General features: G+C 35.3%; 2 protein-coding genes across 3 annotated transcripts in view; one reads left to right on the top strand and one right to left on the bottom strand.

Annotated features, from left to right (window-relative positions):
- LOC112636755 overlaps positions 1-840 on the bottom strand; it is a 252,202-nt gene extending 251,362 nt beyond the window's left edge. Inside the window, exon 1 of the mRNA XM_025405626.1 lies at positions 332-840. Within this exon, the coding sequence (XP_025261411.1) occupies positions 332-644 (313 nt within the window). The 5' untranslated portion in view covers positions 645-840. The remainder of the gene's footprint in view (positions 1-331) is intronic.
- Positions 366-18,262, top strand: MMADHC (methylmalonic aciduria and homocystinuria, cblD type). 2 transcript variants are annotated; one of them, XM_025405624.1, is made up of 8 exons: positions 366-534; positions 1,049-1,109; positions 5,858-6,002; positions 8,489-8,706; positions 11,625-11,730; positions 12,319-12,449; positions 16,739-16,825; positions 17,736-18,262. In XM_025405624.1, the coding sequence occupies exons 2-8, from the start codon at positions 1,101-1,103 to the stop codon at positions 17,928-17,930; spliced, it is 891 nt and encodes a 296-aa protein (XP_025261409.1). In that variant the 5' UTR covers positions 366-534; positions 1,049-1,100; the 3' UTR covers positions 17,931-18,262. The 2 variants fall into 2 exon arrangements, with proteins under 2 accessions (XP_025261409.1, XP_025261410.1); XM_025405625.1 differs by having other exon boundaries at positions 447-1,109.
- The last annotated feature ends 1,144 nt before the right edge of the window (positions 18,263-19,406 follow it).

Raw genomic sequence — 19,406 nt, 5'->3', positions numbered from 1 at the left:
CATGAAAATGATATACGATTTACAAATCCGTCGCCTAATATTTATTTATTGAGCATATTGAGAGCCTGGCACTGTGGTAGGGATGCGAACACAGAAAGAGGTAAGTGTCCCACGCTCAAAAACAGCGAGTCATGAAAAATAAACAACTATGACAAAAAGAACAGAAGACTGTATCTCCTGGAGGCAGTAAGAAAGGCTTAAGATGGGAAGACTATCAAACGCATCAAGGAGTTCATGAAGGTTAATTGACCGCCTAACGCAGGTTGGGAGCCCTCCTCTCCATCCACCCAAATCACCCTCGCCCCACCTTTTCCCCTCCCAAGCGTTTAACCCAGTGACAGGTCGGTTCCACGTAGGCCTACTTTGCGCGTGCGCATCATCGGTTCGGAGATCCTTCGCATCGACGCGCTCAGAAGCAACTTCTTCTGCCTGGTCACCGCCAGCGTAGGCGCTACCACAGCTGCAGTCGCAGCCGCCATTTTAACGGCAGGAAGAGACTGGTTCTGGGACAGCTGGGGACAGTGGTGGTGCCTGGTACGGACGGTTTCCGCCCACGTTAGCCCCTCCAAACTTGCTCGTGTTAGGGCTACAGCCCTCGGTATTGCCTGTATTTTCACTGGGTCCCTGTCGTTGTCCCCAGCCATCCTGTCCCTCTGTCTTTAGTCTCTTCTCTGCCTCCTCATCCTTCAGCTTAGCCGGAAGCTTTGCCTGGAGCTGTTGTTATGCAGCCCCAACCTCTATTAAAGCAGCCGCTTCGATTCCCGGGACTGAATTGTGGCCGCCCAGCCCCCATTCCCCGCCCCGATCTGGTCCGAGTTTATTTTCCGCGGCTGTAAACCGGAAGGGCTCTGAGCTGCAGTGCCCGCTCCGGGCTGGGGGATCTGTGCCCGGTATGGGGGCGAGTTCTGGCCTCCTTAGGGTACGGGGAGAGCTTGGACTTTGGTCCTGACGTGGTGGAGGACACACCTCCGAAGAGTGGACGTTACCTCAGTTGTCTGTTGTTGGAGTTTAATCGGTCACTCGTCTGTTTTGTTGTGTTCTTTCCCAGGAATAACTTTACCAAAGGAAAGCTATTTTGCGAACTGTCCTCTCCAGTGGAGATGGCCAATGTGAGTACATTATCTCCTAAGAATCAGCATAGTAAACTAGTTTGGGAATGTTAGGAAATGAAAGAACGGGTTTAATTATGATGGCATTGGGTGGCATAGTGTTAGACATAATGTATCAAAAATGTCAGGGGAAGCAAGTGGTGTGAAATTGTGTTATGCTTTGAAGGTGGTAGCATTCTTTTCACTGCAAATATACTTATTTATACAATTTGACTTGTACAGATGTGGAAATTCAAGCACCCTTTCGGTATTTTTAAATACAGCGTTTCAGTAAATATCGGAATCTATGTTTAGGCCCTTTTTTATCTTTTGGGTTAGCTAAACTGAAGGGTGTTTTTTTCTTTTCTTTTAAACAGTTTCTGTATTGGAAGTGACCTTCCAAATCCTACAAAATAAGAACAGGAGATACTCTCACACACCAAAGATATTTATTGACTAACTTTCCAGTGATTAGACACATCCTATCTATAGAATTCATATGTAGCGGTCATAAGACATATATAAAAACAGCTACAACTAAAATATAAAGTAATAATTTTTTTAGAACCTACGTAAAGGTGTAATGCAGATTCAAGGCTTTGTGGAGAGGAGTTTGGGATCACTTCATGAGGGAAACATTTAACTTTTGAAAGGTTTGAAAGATGGGTGAGATTTGTATAGTCTAAAATATGAGCGGGAAGGACAGGAAGGTATATTCATAGAACTCCCCAACCCGCCTACCCCTCTGAAAAATTAAAAAGTCATTGCTCCCTGCTAACCTAAATGTAAGATGTGTGAAAGAGATAAGTGGGAGATAAGGTTGAATTGTGAGGTTGGTACCAAGTAAATGAGAACCTTGAATGCCGAACTCAGTAATTTAGACTTTATTCCTTAAATTGTGATTATTCACGTAGAGCTGTGTACTAGGAAGACTTATATGGCAGCAGTTAGCCAGGATGGTATTTCTGTAATTGAACATGATATATTAAGTCTAAAGTGTGACTATAGAGACAAGTCATAAGAGTAGATTACTAGTCTGGGCCAAGTTCTACGGTGAATTTTTGCCTGCCCGTAACCTGCACAGAAAAAGAATGCTGTAAAAGAAGTATGTGGCACTTTCAAAGGAGAGAAAGTAATTGAAGTAGAATAGAAAGCTATTATTTGACCTGGTTTTATTTTGGTTTAAATGAATAAATTATAATAGTTCAGTAGGGAAGATCCTTTTGTAAGTCTTTTGTTAGAAAGAAGTTCATATTAAAGTAAATTTTAAGTTTCAGTATCCAAATGTACGTTAACAATTTTTGTGTTAATTTATATGGATTATAAATTCTGGATGGATGTTACTAATGAAATATGCAGATAGGTGTTTCATAACAAGGGGCAAAAATGTTGATGTTTCAGAGTCTAGACAGGTAAATTAAGATGCCTTCATGGGGACTATGACAAAGCCTTTCTGTTAAAAGGGGAGCAGCCTTCCCTTAGCCACAGTGATTTGTTGCTAACTAATGCCATTTGGTTATGTGAGTCCAATACTGCCAGGTCTTCTGAGTTTTCAGGAAGAGCCAAATTTCTGGACCTTTTGTGTAAATATTTCAATTACTCAATGTTTGTATTTAATTCAAATATCTTGCAACACTGAGGGCTGCAAAAAATATCTGGATAGATGTGGATGCACTGCATAAACTACCAGTTTTTAGTTTTTGTACAGACTGTATTTTCTCACATGATCAAAAGCAGAACCTAGTCCGAAGGCAGTGCACAAAAGGCACTTTCTTTTTATATACTAATAAGGATTTTAAAGTTAAAACATAATAGCATGTCATCTTCCTAAGTCTAGAAGTTTGAATTTAATCATATATAAAATATGTACTTACCCTCAAACTAGAATGAACTCTCTGCTGTAATTTTGTCTTGCTTTTTGGCAATTACTTTTTATTATGTTCACCAGCTAAACCAGTCATAAAATCTGTCAGGTGGTCAGAAAATACTCCACTTCCACAATTAGAGATTTGAGGTTTTGTTTTTTTTTTTTTTTGAGTTGCAGTTTCACACTTGTTTTCCAGGCTGGAGGGCAATGGCAGGATCTCCGCTCACTGCAAGCCTGGCTCCCGGGTTCAGGTGGTTCTCCTGTCTCAGCCTCCCGAGTAGCTGGGATTATAGGCACTCACCACCATGCCTGGCTAATTGTCTTTTTTTTTTATTTTTAGTAGAGACAGGGTTTCACCATGTTGGCCAGGCTAGACCTCAGGTAATCCACCCGCCTTTGCCTCCCTAAGTGCTGGGATTACAGGCATCAGCCACTGCACCCGGCCAAGATTTGAGAATCTTACAGGTTAACGGGTAAGATTTGAAACAGATTAGTACTGTCATCAACTGTCCCTTTCAGTGGGCAATTTAGATACTGGTTTATTTTGCCATTAAAATGAAATTTGGTGATTGGATTTTCTTAGGCTAGGAACAAAACTAGTATTATATAACTTTTGTTAAAAGTTGTATCACCAAGAAAAGAATGTCAAAATATAATCTAATGGCCTTGATAGACGGGCTGAAATAATAATTAATAATAGGCAATTTTTGAAATAATTTGGATGATCTTCCTTTTGCTTCTGTTTTTTGCTTGTGAAACGATGTGAATGATCGCAGATTGTAGATTAATCATCCTGGAACTAGTTCTAATAACAGTGTATAGAATTGTTATGGAAAGTAAATAAAACAATGTATATGTAAAGCACTTACTATAGAACTTGGACCCATAGTGTCCAACATCAATTGATTATTACTGTTACATGCTCTCAAATATTGTCCCCTTCAGGTAATCTTTTATTTTGCTGCTGCTTATTTTGAGCCCTTGCTGAAAATATTTTTGGAATTTGAAATTTTAGATTCCTTTAGATCTTGGGTGCATTCTCTTAAATATCCTTAGTTGTAAAGGTAAATTTGTAATATATAAACACCCAAAAGTCTGAGTTTGTAAGTAAAAAGCCAAATAATTACCATTTTTGTTTCTTTGGGCAAGTTGGGTACAGACCCCAAGAGAGGCTGCTTAAATTTTAGGCAGACAGAATTATTTGGAGACACGTATCACCAAGGAGGTTATATTTATACAGGTCTTAAAAAGTAAGAATTTGCTAGAATTTTCTAGAACGATAAGGAAACAGTATCTTCTAGAAGAAATCTTACGGCAGTATAAAGAATGAAGAGAAATATGGGAAATGTCAGGGAGATATTTTTATGTGATTGAAAAGTAGAGTAAGGGAAGTGAGGGTAAATTTGTAGGAAATTATGTCAGAAAGACAAAAAGACCAGTTAGGATGCACTCTTATACTTAACGGTGACAAAGGTGGAAGGAAAAAATAGGTTGAATTTTAGAATACTCTACTTTGTGAAAGGGAAATAGAATAATTCTCAAGTGTCAGATGGCTGGATTTTTCCAATATCCTAGTAACTAATTTTCACACCACCTCTCTACTGCTCCTCCAGTCCATTTTTTATACCGCCCTTAGTGGTACATTTCTTGAAACAGCCTTTGTTTTTGTCAGTTTACTCTGACTCTTTCCTGCCTACAAATTAAAATTCTGACTATCTTGATGTAACAAGCCCTTTACCATCTGAGTTAAATATACAGTCTTATATAGTTGCCCATAAGTTCAATTTCAAACCTTTTTTTTATTGCATTCTTATACCTACCCTCACTGAATTTGTCACTCTTTGAAATATGTCTCTATTCCTTTGTTCCTGAAAGTCACTGGTTGAAATGCACCTTTTCCCAAGCAAATTTTTATTGTCTTCAAAGCTTAGTATATCCTCCATGAAATTAATTACCTTTTCTCCCAAAGATTTCTTAATAATTATTCAAATCTTTTCATGGCATTTCACAGATGATTTGGTGTTTGTTCTTAATATCTTTTTCACTAAACTGAGAGTTGCCAGTGTGTGTGTGTGTTTTAATACAAATATCCGGATAGTGCATATTTTAGACTTTGTGGGCCATAGAATCTCTCTTGTAACTACTTAACTGTGCCATTATGGTGGGAAAGTGACCATAGGCAATACATAAATTAGTATGGCTATGTTACAGTAAAACTTTATTTACTAAAACAGTGGGCTGTATTGGGAAATCATTCGCCAATCCCTGCATTAAATTGTTCTGACCCAAGTACTTTGTGAAAAATTTTGTGAATGAAAGATATTTACACATTCATCCATTGTAATACGTGATCTCACAGTCTAGTAAGTGAACATACAAGTAGAAAAAAATGTACCACAAAGATACGTGCTGAAATGGAGAAAAGCAGACATTGCCATGAAACCACAATGAAAGGACAGTATGGGAGAGAATTAGCATAATTTATAGCAGTAAAAGAAGAGAGGAAAGTTCGAAAGTAACAGATTTTGGTCCAAAGAGATGTTTTGAGAGTTCTTTATTGAGGATAGAAGAATCTTCTTCGTTGTGCTACCTTTTTAGTGTGTCTAAGTAAGACAACTTTTAGATGTCTATTCTCTCATGTGTGACACTCTTGAATTCTAGCCTTTATTGAAAAGTACATAGACTTTTACCCAAACTAACTCATTACTTGTTTTTTTTCAATATTTATTTTTAGTTTTAAAATTACAAATACACATAATGCTTGTCATATAGTAGGTGTTCAGTAAAAGTAGAATGTTGATTTTTAAAAGAACCTTGCAGTGTGAAGATTTGCCAGAGATTATCTATGTAAGTATAACATTTATATTCAGAAGAAATAATTTTAATTTTGTGTCATTTTTAGGTGCTTTGTAACAGAGCCAGACTGGTTTCCTATCTCCCAGGATTTTGCTCTTTAGTTAAAAGGGTTGTCAATCCCAGAGCCTTTTCGACTGCAGGATCGTCAGGTTCAGATGAGTCTCATGTGGCCGCTGCACCTCCAGATATATGCAAGTGAAAGTTGTTATTGCTTTACTTATAATTGTTTCAAAACATTTCTAGTTGTATTTCCTCTAATATTTCTTCTTAAGGCTTAATGGATTTTTCTGAAGTTGTGTTTATTCTGTTGAAAATGAATCACAGCTCTGCCTAAATATATTTATGTCAGAAAGCTACAGTATAAAAAAGGAAGAAAGAATAAGTACTGGTTTCTAAAACTTCTTAAACTTTTTCTATCTTCAAACATAGAGTCTTCCCTGAAACAAATCTCCTTTTGGTCCTGTTAAACCATATTATTATTTCTTCCCATTCTTTGCTAAATTTCATAAGTGTACCTTGTACTTTTTATGTGTTAGTGTTTATTTAACTTACCTGCTTTCTACAAAGTCTATTCTCATCTGTTTGGTACACCACTACCATGCTAATCATTCTAAAATATTTTAACCACGTCACTTTCTTGAAAAACCTGGTACCTTTCATTGCTTTCAGCAGTAGTTCCCAGACTAACGTCAAGCCATGAAGCATTATTCAAGGTTAAAAAGAAAAAGTGGGGGTAGGGGGGATAGTCTCTGTGGTAGGTAAGTTTGAGAAATGCTATATGCCATATTCCTGTCTTGGAGGCTTATAATGCACACTAAAATATTAAAGACTCTTAGAAACTTAACCTAATGTGTCCCAAAGATATTGGACATGGAATCCTTTTTTCATGGCACACACTACTTACAGTGTAATTTAAGTTCACTTGAGCATTCAGAGCCGTCCATCCTGCTCCAAGTTTTCTAACTCTCTGACTACTCCCCAATTTACATCACCCGAAGACTAACCATATATTTATAATAAATGAAAGATTTGCCATTCAAATTATGTAAGGGATTGGTATCTGGAATATATAAAGAATTTGTAATAGATCAATAGGAAAAGACAACCCGAAAGAAAAATCAGAAAACAAAAGGACATGAATAGGCCTTTCCCAGAAAAGAAAACCTAAAATGACCAGTAAACATACGGTCAAATCCACTGCCCAAATCTATTAATATGGGACGTGTGTTTTCTGTAAAGAGAACTAGAGATTGTTAGACCTTTAAAAACCATCTTGTTCAAAAATAGCTAACAGGTTTTCTCTTGGGAAGTGACTTGAGTAGTCATTAGTGGCTGTCTGTATAGAGCCTTGTTAGTCAACATGATCTGCATCAGTATCATTTAGGAGCTTGTTAGAAATGCAAAATCTTGAGCCCCACTCCAGACCTGTTAAATCAGAATCTGCATTTAAACTAGATCCCAGATGTATCTTAAGTACACCTTTAGAGTTTGAGAAGCATTGGACTAGAGTTTATGTTGAGAATCTTGAGACATCGTCTGGGTTCAGCAGGAAATGGTTCCATAATTGATGGGCGATGTATGCCCTAAGTGTAGAAGAGGGATATGGTGGCTCATGATCTAGGAATGAGGCAGCCATACTGACATAGCCATTTTCAGTTACTTAGTTCTCTGACAGGATATTTTTAAATATCTATTTTTATTGCTAAGTAATATGCATAGCAGTTGTCCCTGTTTCTGTAAGCCCAAATCGCCACTCTGAGTAATTTTTAGTTTAATTTTCTACTTTATTCTCTTCTGAATCTTTTTGAATTTTTTGTAAGTTAGTATTGTTTTTAAGTTTTAAGTGAATAAAGTAATGTGGTTTGTTCTGTATTTGCAATCCATGTTAACTCACGTGGCTGGTAAACAGAGCATTAGGTCACGTGATGCATAATTTTTTTTCCCATTCATGTTTTGTGCCACCAGATAACAGCAGCAGAATGACCCTCTCCAGACGACCATTACTAAGTTTAGCGTCTTTCATTTTAGATCTTCTCTTTACTTAAAAACATGGGCCTGGCACAGTGGCTCATGACTATAATCCCAACACTTGGGGAGGCTGAGGGAGGAGGAGACCTTGTCTCTACCAAAAATAAACAAAATTAGCTGGGCATGGTGGTGTGCACCTGTGGTTCCAGCTACTTGCGAGGCTGAGGTGGACCGCAGAGGTCAAGGCTTCAGTGAGCTGCGATCACACCACTGTACTACAGCCTGGATGACAGAGACCTGTCTCAAAAACAAAACAGAACGAAACAATACACAAATATGAGGATGTAAATGTTATTATACATGCTGTTCTTTGACTTAGCTTTTTCTTTTAATGCATTGTATCCTGGATTTCATTCAGTGTCAGTACGTAAAGGTTTATTGTCTTGTTTTTAATGACATTCAAGCATTTCTTAGTATGGATTATTTTATTCAGTCTTTCCCCTAATAACAGACTTGCCTATAATCTGTCAATCAGTTGCTTTGATTAGTGTTTTGGAAACAATAGGAAACTATCTATATTCACATGGGAAAACAGATTTTAAAGATCTTTTAGATAAAAATATACATAATTTTAAGAAGAACATTCTTTCAGTCTACCAATATACTTGACTATTAAGGAGAAACTGTTCCTTTTGTTGTTTCTCTTCAGGCTCTCGAACAGTGTGGCCTGATGAAACTATGGGACCCTTCGGACCTCAAGATCAGAGGTTCCAGCTTCCTGGGAACATAGGTTTTGATTGTCACCTCAATGGGACTTCTTCACAGAAGAAAAGCCTGGTTCATAAAACTTTGCCTGATGTTCTAGCAGAACCTTTGTCAAGTGAAAGACATGAGTTTGTGATGGCACAATATGTGAATGAATTTCAGGTAAATTGTTGGTAACATTTATTGTGGTTTCCTGATTGTTAATGCTATATTACTCTTGATTATTATAAACATATTACTTTTGTTGAAAAAGTTAAAAATCAATTCCAATACCTGTATATACAAAAACAGCATATATAGCTTTGGAAGACTTGGCATTGTCCTCTACAAAGTGTTTGCTATATAATTTTTGTACTGTAGATTATAATATTTTTAAAATATTTCTTCAAAAATATGTTTTTAAGTATAGATATAATGTAATTATATCTATATACTGGAAATTTAGGTTTCCTGTTTTTCACTTTTAATAAATGGCAATTAAATTTGTACATGGATCTGATTCCAACTGGTTCTGTATTCCTCTAGCCATTTAAAAGCTTAAGAAAAATTTGAGATCTCTGAAATTGTTCAGATACAATAATAAAAAGGACCCAGTTTCATAAGTTTATTTTTTCTTAAATAATTTCTTAAGGTTGGTTTTTTTTTTCATTTTTAAACATTTTTAACTTGCATTTGTGATTGTTTAAAGTGGAAAGCTACATGCAATTCAGGGTTCCTGTCAAACCCCTGATGTTTATCATTTTTCATATTTTTGCATAGTTTTAGGCTGAGTTGTTTTTTTTTTTTTTAATCAAAGCCATATTATAAGCAGCAGCAAACCTTACTTTTGAGTTATATTAGATGACCTGACACTGAGACACAGTTGACCAGTCCTATGTTTTTATCAGATAATTCCTTCTCAGCCTTCTTGGCTTCTTGTTCTTCCTGTCTGTCAATTAAATTACATTTCCCCTAAGTTTCTGTCCTACAACTTCTCATTTGAATCAACCCTTGGTCACTTAATCCGTTGGCCTCCTCCACAGTCTATGTTTTTATAATTTCTAATTCAGTATTTCTCTTTCTGACATTTCCAGTTCTATATTTCTGTATGCCTACTGAACCATCTTTGTTTGGATGTCTCGCAAGTTCCCAGATTTTGTGTGTCTAATACTGAAGTAATATTTTTTTTTTCCCTTAAAAACCTGTTCTAACTCCCATATAACCAATACTGTTAGTGGAATAACCATCCTCCCCTTTCTCCTAAGATAAAACTTAGAGCACCAACCTTCTCTATCATATCACTATAAATAATATAAAAATCACATCGCTTTTTTCTCTCAAGTTGCTCCTAAAATATTAGTGTCCTTTCAATTCTTTGCCAGAGTTCAAGGCCTGTTTGTCTTACCTGGATTTTTAGAGTCATTATAGCATGACACACAATGAAGATAGAATAAATCTGGGTTTAAAGATTGACTCTGCAGCTTACTTAATTTTGTGACCTCGAGGAAAATACTTAACCTTTCTAAGCTCCTGTTTCTTTTTTGTTGTTGTCGTTTTGTTTGTTTTTTTGTTTCGAGATGAAGTCTCGCTTCATCTCGTTTTGAGATGAAGTCACCAGGCTGGAGTGCAGTGGTGCGATCTTGACTCACTGCAACCTCCGACTCCCTAGTTCAAGTGATTCTCCTGCCTCAGCCTGCTGCATTTTAGTTACTTAGCCAATTTCTGTTCTGTAGCTGAGATTACAGGCGCGCACCACCACACCCGACTAATTATTGTATTTTTAGTAGAGGTGGGGTTTCACCGTGTTGGCCAGGATGGTCTCGATCGCCAGACCTCGTGATCCGGCTGCCTCGGCCTCCCAAAGTTCTGGGATTACAGGCGTGAGCCACCATGCCTGGCCACTCCTGTTTCTTTATATGTCAAATGAGGATAGTAATAATCTCTAGTCCACAAGATTTTTTTTTTTTTTTTGAGACAGAGGTTTGCTCTGTTGCCCAGGCTGGAGTGCAATGGCACGATCTTGGCTCATTGCAACCTCTGCCTCCCAAGTTCAAGCAGTTCTCATGCCTCACCCTCCCAACGAGCAGGGATTACAGGCATATGCCACCATTCCTGGCTAATTTTTGCATTTGATATTGCTATTTCTCATTGCCTGTAGACTAAAGTCCAAATTTCTTAATGCTGAATAAATGGCATTTCACAATTTTGATCCCTTATCCTTCCCACCTTATCTGCCACTACTTCCTATTCCCTCTGTACTCCAGCCACAACATACTTGCCATTTTTCTTGAATACAACATTCTGTGTCTTTGCACTTTATTGTCTTTTGCTGCACTGTTTTTCCTCCTGAATTCATAATCTCTATACCACCTATTTTTTACCTGTCAGATATATTAACTTGTAGCTCAAATATCACCATTTCAATCATTTCCTGATTCTTCCCAGCAAAGTGTTTCTTCCTCATCTGTGCCCCTAGAAGACTTTATTCGTAACTCGATAGCACTTGTCATATTGAATTGCATTTATTTGCTTGTGCTTTTTTTTTTTATTAGGCCTGAAATCGCTGAAAGTAAGGACTGAATTTTTTACCATTGCAGTACCTTCTCCTGTCATAGTGCCTGATGTATAGTAGGCTCTCAGTAAATTTCAGTTGAATAAAAGCCTCTAAGCTCTTCCTGTAGGAGAGGCTGTATTATTTAGTCATGTATCTTGTAAGTTAGTATCATTATCCCCATTTTACAGATTATAGAAGAAAAGATAATTAAATATATTACCATAAAATAGAGGACGTAACATTATGAGACACATTATGGCATTTTAGTTACTTAGCCAATTTCTGTTCATAGCAAGTTTTAGAATATCAGTATATTTATATAGTCATGCTCTGCTGTATTCACATTTTTTGAACTTCCAAATCTTATATTCATTGTAGAGAAAAGTTTGAGTAAATGAAAAAACATCATTACCTCACCTCCCAGATAGATTATAATTATTTGTAAAAACAAACAAAAAGCTTTCTAAGGAAGACAAGTTTATAACAGGCAAGATACCGTTCTATTTGAACTCCAGATTTTGTTGACTTACATCCTTGTTCTCCTTAGGGTAATGATGCACCTGTTGAACAAGAAATTAACAGTGCAGAAACTTACTTTGAAAGTGCCAGAGTAGAGTGTGCAATACAAACATGTCCGGAATTGCTGCGAAAAGGTACGTCATGCTTTATATTTTGAAGCACTGTTACTAATTTTTTAATATGTTGAATAATGTCCTCTATAGAAATTGGAATGCTCTATACCTTAATATCATATTTTACTGTATCTGGCTGGAAGTGATTGCATGACCCAGATAAAGGCTTTCAAATGTCCTGTGACATCTGACCTCATGCTGCCATTAGATAGGAAGAGTAAAATTTTTATAACTTTTTTCCTAAGGGTAAATTAAAGTCATTTTTACTCCTGGGTGATCATTAGAGTTATAATTTTATGAGTTAATATAATACTGAAAAATCTTAGTAGGCATTTTTGAAAATTATATTAACCCCAAATAATGTGTAATCCTATTTACCCTTCAGGATTGTTGGTATTAATATTTCAGTTCATCCAACAAAAGCAGAAGTAAACAAAACTAAGTTTAATTTTACCCTTTTCAAAAATAATATACATTTATAAAAATCTAATGCCACAGTAATTTTACTTAATCAGCATTTTTCTAAAGAAGTACTTTTAACCTTCTTTAAAAATTTGTTCTTTAGAAATCAAATTCTTTTCTACCTGGAATATTTATTCTTATTTGTAGATTTTGAATCACTGTTTCCAGAAGTAGCTAATAGCAAACTACTGATTCTGACTGTAACACAGAAAACTAAGAATGATATGACTGTTTGGAGTGAAGAAGTAGAAATTGAAAGAGAAGTGCTCTTAGAAAAGGTAATTCTTTCAATTGCTAATAATTTAATTTTATGGTCACTAAGTAACAGTGAACCAGTGTCTTAAAATGATGACTTTTTAAGGTCATTTAAAGGTCATTTCCACCCTTTATTCATTTTCCTCCAAAGTGTTGTAATGCTAAAGGACTTACATTTTTTTTGAGAATAAAAGTGCTTTTTTAGTATCCTTAAAATTTTAGATTCTGTTTATTACTTTCCTCAATTTATTTTTTAAAAGTCTATTTTGGAAAATTTGGAAAATGACAAAAAGGTAAAATTAACTCTTTATCCTTCTCCCCTCAGCCTCCCCCTCCCCCTCCTCCTCCATCTCCCCCTTTATCTCCCCATCTTCCCTTTCTCCTGGGCTTAGAACATGTCAAATAATGAGTGAAAATTATGCCAGCTCTCTCCAAGAGTAAACAGTAACAGTGTGCAATACAATAACAGTATAATAATGTTTACCCACGTTTTTTTCTGTGTTTTGCTTTTAACCTAAAGTATGCTTTGACATGTTTCCATACTTACACATAGATATATTTCATTCTTTATAAAATCTGCATAGCATTATATCACATGGGTAAACCATAAACTTTTTAAATTATTTAAGAATTTTAACCGGGTGCAGTGGCTCCCACCTATAATTCCAACACTTTGGGAGGCTGAGGCCAGAGGATTGCTTGAGTCCGGGAGTTTGAGACCAACCTGGGCAATGTTGTGAGACCCTGTCTCTACAAAAAAAAAATTATCCAAGTGTAGTGATGCGCACCTGTAGTCCTAGCTACTCTGGAGGCTGAGGTGGCAGATCACTGGAGCCTGAGAGGTCGAGCTGTAGTGAGCCTTGATGGTGCCACTGCACTTCAGTCTGAGCAACAAAGTGAGACCTCCCATCTCTTATAAAAGAAGTTTCTTAGTCATTTATAAGTTTAAAATCCAACTTTTGCTATTATAGGCAACAAGCAGTGACAATCTTTTTACAAATACTTTTATGCATGCTAATATCTATAGATTCCTAAATAGAGAGTTGCTGAATCAGTGTGTATCTACCTTTTAAATTTTGATAAGACACTTCCAATTTGCCCACCAAAAAGATTGTTCTAGTATATAAACTGTCATGCTAGCTTACCCTGGGTGTTAGCAGTTCTTTCCAACTCAGGTTAGCTAAGGGGTTCAAGTCACTAACTTGAATTTAAAAATCCCGTTAGTGATTTCTATGCAGGATATTAGGAATTATTTTATGTTTTCTTTCGGATTAGATGTATGGTTTTTATTTGTAAAAGTATTGTAATTTACATATTCAGCAATATTATAATTTCACATTTAAATGTCATATAGCTGCTAATAGATTTTGTGTGGTTTTTAACAATCACAAGCATATTATATAGTGATTAACAAAAGAGTTATAGAGAGGCGTAGGATATTTTCTATTTACATATTAAAATAATGCTTAGTAAATATATACTCACCACTATCATTGAAGTGCTAGAATATTATCACATGTATATTGCATTAGTTTTAATTTTTGGTCAGTTTAAGATTCTGAACCTAATTTGATAGTGACTCCAGTATAGTTCTAAGTTAGTTTCCTGTAACCAGTTTCAGGGCTTTGAATGGCAACATGCTTCAACTTGAGAGTTTTAATTTTATAATGACTGAAGCTATTTTATTTTCTGTGAAAAAAGATTTTTTTGATTAAAGATTTCTTCGTGATTATTTTGGAACCACACCTAGCTCTCCAAGTAAATATTTGATATTTTATGGTTTAAATCTATTCTAATTTTTTCCAGCAGATGTCAGTGTTGGTGAACAGAAATCCTAAGAAAAATACTTCAGCTTTGTGTTAATTTGAGATTCTTTCAGTTAACCTTTGTAAACATTTGATTGCATTGCATTGTTTTGCTCTCCTTGTAGTTTATGTATGATACATCTGTTCATTAAATTGAAATACATTTTAATGACTGTTTTCTAAGCCATATTCAGTAGTTTTCCTATTTTTAAGAATTGTGAGGATTAATAAAATACAGCAATAAATATTAAATATGGAAGATAACCTAAAGAATACAGTATTATCTTAATGGTTATTGTTAGTTTACAGGAAAGTATTAAGAGAAAAGTTACCTTAGATCAACTAACTTTTTCTGGAAGGGGTGTTAAAAGACAAATTATCACAAATTTAAAGATCTAATTGGTTTTGATTTGAAATTCTAGAATCAAGCAACGCCTCATTCTGTAAAATAGATTGTTACAAACAGCTAAGCAGAGGAGGCTGGCTTTATACACGGCAAAGAGCTGGAGAAAGCAGCAATAGGAAACGAGAAGCAGATTATTCCTTTCAAAGTTACTTTCCTTATAGGGTTAAAACACAGATGGCTTTCTTATGCTGGCTCAAGTAAACTAGGCCCATTCTGATTGGTTGCTGTGAATCTTGGTTTTTTTGTTGTTTGTTTGTTTGAAAACTAGTCTGTTTCAGAATTCAGTTAGATTAGGCAGTACCTAGCATGAGTGACTCCATTCTGGTTTGGTCTCATCTCCTGCGACCTAGTGCAGGAGGCTAGTCCAAAACAAGGAGCTCCCATAAAATTTGTTTAACAGGGGCCAAATAGTAAATATTTTAGCTTTTATAGGCCTTAGGGTCTCAGCTACCCAGCTCTACCCCTGTGTTGTTAAAGCATCTGTAGACAATATGTAAATGAATTGCCATGGCTGTGTCCACTAAAACTGTTTATCCAAACAGGCACCAGATCAGATTTGGCCCTTGGACAGTAGCTTACTAACCTCTGAATTACAATAAAGTCTTGATTTAAGGCTTGGACTTTTGGAGATCTCAGCTGAAATACCACAATTAGTCAGTAAGGTCTTTTCATTCTGGGTGGGTCGGAAATCCATGTCTCCCAGCACTGCATGACACATGGATCTCTAGGCCTCTCGGAATCTTGCCTCATGAGTGCACAGCTCAGCCCTTAGCTAAGAAACTATGGTGAATAGTTCTGCAGCCTAACTCAGGAGCCCATTTTATGTATCTCCTTCATTTCCAGTACCTTGCCTTACAAATCCCAGGTGCCTCAGCTGTCTCGAACTCTTGCTTTCTACCTCCTCAGCTCCAGTGACAGCATCATTTTGCTTGGGCTCTAGTTCTTTGCCCTGTGACAGGCAAATGTCCACAGACAGAAAGCTGGAGCAAATATGGGGATTTTTTCATTTGTTTCCCTTCTCTCAAAGGTCTTGTCTCACCTGTTGTTCAGGGTCTAAAAATAGTTACCTTGTATATTTTGATCAGTTTTATAGTTTTACAACAGGATTACGAGTTCAGTACCTGTTAACTCTGTTACGGCCAGAAGTGGAACTGTGCCCTTGATTTTTTTGTTTTGTTTTGTTTTGTTTTTTGAGACGGAGTCTGTCTGTCACCCAGGCTGGAGTGCTGTGGCATGATCTCGGCTCACTGCAACTTCTGCCTCCCAGGTTCAAGCAATTCTTCTGCCTCAGCCTCCCGAGTAGCTGTGTACCCTTGTTTTTAAACATTCATGATCTCTTCTTTATTTCAACATTGTAATCTGGTCTTAGTATTTGTTACTGTCTTTTCACTACTTAGACTTCTGATAAAGCTAATAAAATAGCTTATAAATTAGGATGGTAAGACCACAATTTTTATACATGCACATGGTAGTAGTTAATTGTACACTATACAAAAGATAGAGAAGAGTATATAATGAAAAGCAAGTACCTTGTTTAAGTACACCATTTACCAGGTTATATTATTTTTATGTGTTTTTTCAGAATGATTTCATGACTATGTGAGTAGATAATGTATTTTGAAGGACACACAAACAAGTAAATGTTTTCAAACAACTTTCTTTCAAACGAATGAATGTTTCAGATCTTTTCACTAAGAGCATTTTGTTTTCCTTTACCTATTTCTATTAAAATACCTATTTAGTATTTTACCTGTATCTGTTATCACCGTAATAATAGAAAATAGCAACCATAGTTGATAGTTCATGAGAGATTCAGAAGTTAGTAGCATAGAACTGATTAGAAGTAGTTCATAAAGTAAGAAAGAATTCAAAAGAAAATGTGTAGAATTTAGTCTTTTTAAAATAAAGTGTTGTATTTACAATCTTCTGGAATGGTCAAAATAATCTTATGCTTTTATAGTCTAATTTGCTATTGGTTTTTATTTTTTATTAATCTTGAGTTCTTTTCTGAAACAAGATAGTCACTTAAAATTTTATTTAAAAATAAAACAATCTCTAGTAATGCTATCTTTAAGCATATTATTTGTGACTTTCAATGCAGTTCATCAACGGTGCTAAGGAAATTTGCTACGCTCTTCGAGCTGAGGGATATTGGGCTGACTTTATTGACCCATCATCTGGTTTGGCAGTGAGTAATTATCATTTGAAAATCAAATTATGTGAAGTAGAGATGATTTTTATTATAAAATTTGTTTATAACTTTGGTAATAGATTAAGACTTTTTAAAAATCTCACAATTTTACCCAAATAAATACTACTGTGAGTCATTGGAATTCACAACTTTTGAGAGACCTCTATCACTCACAGTTAAGTTTCTCCATCACTTCAATTTTTTTAATTAGAAATGTTTTTACTTTCTGTTCTCACTAGTAGATATTATATATTTGAGTTGCATTGCATGAGTGTGTTTACTTTTTATAAGTTGAAAACTATAAATTGGTACAGTCTAGTTTCTGTAAGGAAGAAATAATTATTATTAGAATTAATTGATTAAAATACAGGTGGTAAAAATAAATACTTAGACCAGTAAATTTTTGGAAATTAACATTTATAAGGTTATACTTTGAAGAAATAACTGAACTACCACTGTAGTCACATTTTAAATTCTGGATATATCTTTCAGTAACAAGTAGTAATCAAATCATTTTCTGAATCTTAAGATAGGAATATATACCATTTCTTCTCAAAGTCAAATAAGATATCGAGAAATGGAAAACTTGCTTGGTCTTTAGTTTCCTTGTCTTGAAAATGATGGTGAACTATAGATAATTGTCTAAGGTTTATTCCATCTTTAAAGGATGTGCAATAGTATGCGTTTGATTCTAGGTAACATGAAATTTGCTAGATCATTTCACATTTCCGGAATGCATAGGAATTGGGGAAAAGGGGTGGTAAGGCAGTTTAAGTGTTGCACGTGACTTTTTACTTAGTTTTTTAAATATTTGGAATATTAAAGTAGATAGGTGTCATGTTTACCTAAAAATTATTACTAAAATGTCTTTCTTACTAATGAAAATACTTCATTTTTATTTCCTCAGTTTTTTGGACCATATACAAACAACACTCTTTTTGAGACTGACGAACGCTACCGACATTTAGGATTCTCTGTTGATGACCTTGGATGCTGTAAAGTGATTCGTCATAGTCTCTGGGGTACCCATGTAGTTGTAGGAAGTATCTTCACTAATGCAACACCAGACAGCCATATTATGAAGAAATTAAGTGGAAATTAGCAGAAATGTCATTTGCTGTACTATTTGTATGTGATCTTTGGATTGATCTATAAACAGTCAGACTAAAGTTTTTAAAATAGACTTATTTCTAAGTATTTATTTCAGCATTTATGAATTTACAACATTGGCAAGTGATTTGGGACTTTAAAATTGCAAATCTTCGTTATTCATATCATTGAATACACATTGAGCACATCCACATTGTATGGGATGTGGTAATTAGCTTGTAACCAGGGTATGATCTGCTATTGTTATTTCTCCCCGTTTTTGGAAAAAGGCCTCAGTTTTAATTATTTTCTTCCCAAAATAAATCACACATTTGGTTACAATAATGTGTGTTTTCATTACAATATTTTTAAAATACCATCATTATTGATTCTTAAGTTTCTGTAGTAATCTTTTTAAAGTTCTTTTTAATAATGCAATTGAGAATTTTGGATTCATTGTAGGCTTTACTTTTTCAAATTTTCTTTTATCTTTATTGTCTATTAAAGTGTTGTGGTACCAGTCTGAGTATTACTTTGAAATAATTTATGTTCAGGAAAAGAAGAAGAAGGATAATATATCTTTAAACACACGAGTCTTGTCCTTGTCCCTACTAAAAAAGGTAATTCTCTCTTAACTCCTGAGTTGAGACAGATAAATAAAACTATGCCTTAACTGCCAAATTTATTTTCAATTTTAGCAATAGGCAGAAACTGCAGTACTTTACAGAGGTGCCTCATTTGAGATGGGGCTTGTTTTTACAGCATTAGAAACTTCAAAAGAATTATCTTTCATTTTTGAACCTTTTCTAATAGAAATAGGCAGATCTAAGGAGTAAAAGTAACTTCTACAAAATGAATTGAAATAGATTTTTTCTCTCTTTTCATGAAATGCCTGTTTTGAAAAGGACTACATGGAGATAACTTTTTAATCACACCTTGTTTTAAAACCCCTAGCTTAGTTAACATGTCATTTGATAAGAGGTGTTGCTTATGATCTAGAGCTAGAAAGTTTTCATTCATTTTGAAATGATGAAGTGTAGTGATTGCCACAGCATTTAGAATAACATTTATTAAAGTGTATGTATATATATGCACGTCATATATCCTCAATAAATTTTTGTCTATGTAACCAGCACCCAGATCAAAACTCAGAATACCTCAGACATACTCATCCTGCTCCCTTCTAGGTACTTAACATGCCCCAGCCCTTGCCCTTTCCATGAGGAACCACTGTCCAGATTTCCTTAGTATAGGTTGGTTTTGCCTCTTTTGATGCTTTATATATAGATATACACACATACACATGTATATGTACACACACATTATATATATATATAATATATATATGAAACTATAATGTGTTCAGTCTCTGCTTTTACTCAACATTCTGAAATTAATTTCTATTATCATATATGGTATCAAACTTGTTTGCCTAGTTTTTGCTTCCTCATTGCTTCTGAATTGGGACAGCTTTGACCCTCAAGGGAAA

This window comes from Theropithecus gelada, chromosome 12 (genome assembly GCF_003255815.1).
Source record: "Theropithecus gelada isolate Dixy chromosome 12, Tgel_1.0, whole genome shotgun sequence".
Lineage (NCBI taxonomy): Eukaryota > Metazoa > Chordata > Mammalia > Primates > Cercopithecidae > Theropithecus > Theropithecus gelada.
The sequence above is the reverse complement of the archived record's forward strand: the minus strand, read 5'-3'. Positions and strand labels throughout refer to the sequence as shown.

Coding starts and splice junctions, on each gene's coding strand:
- MMADHC (XM_025405624.1), top strand. Junction 6,003..8,488: donor CGCTGCACCTCCAGATATAT/GCAAGTGAAAGT, acceptor GTTTCTCTTCAG/GCTCTCGAACAGTGTGGCCT. Junction 16,826..17,735: donor ACCCATCATCTGGTTTGGCA/GTGAGTAATTAT, acceptor TTATTTCCTCAG/TTTTTTGGACCATATACAAA.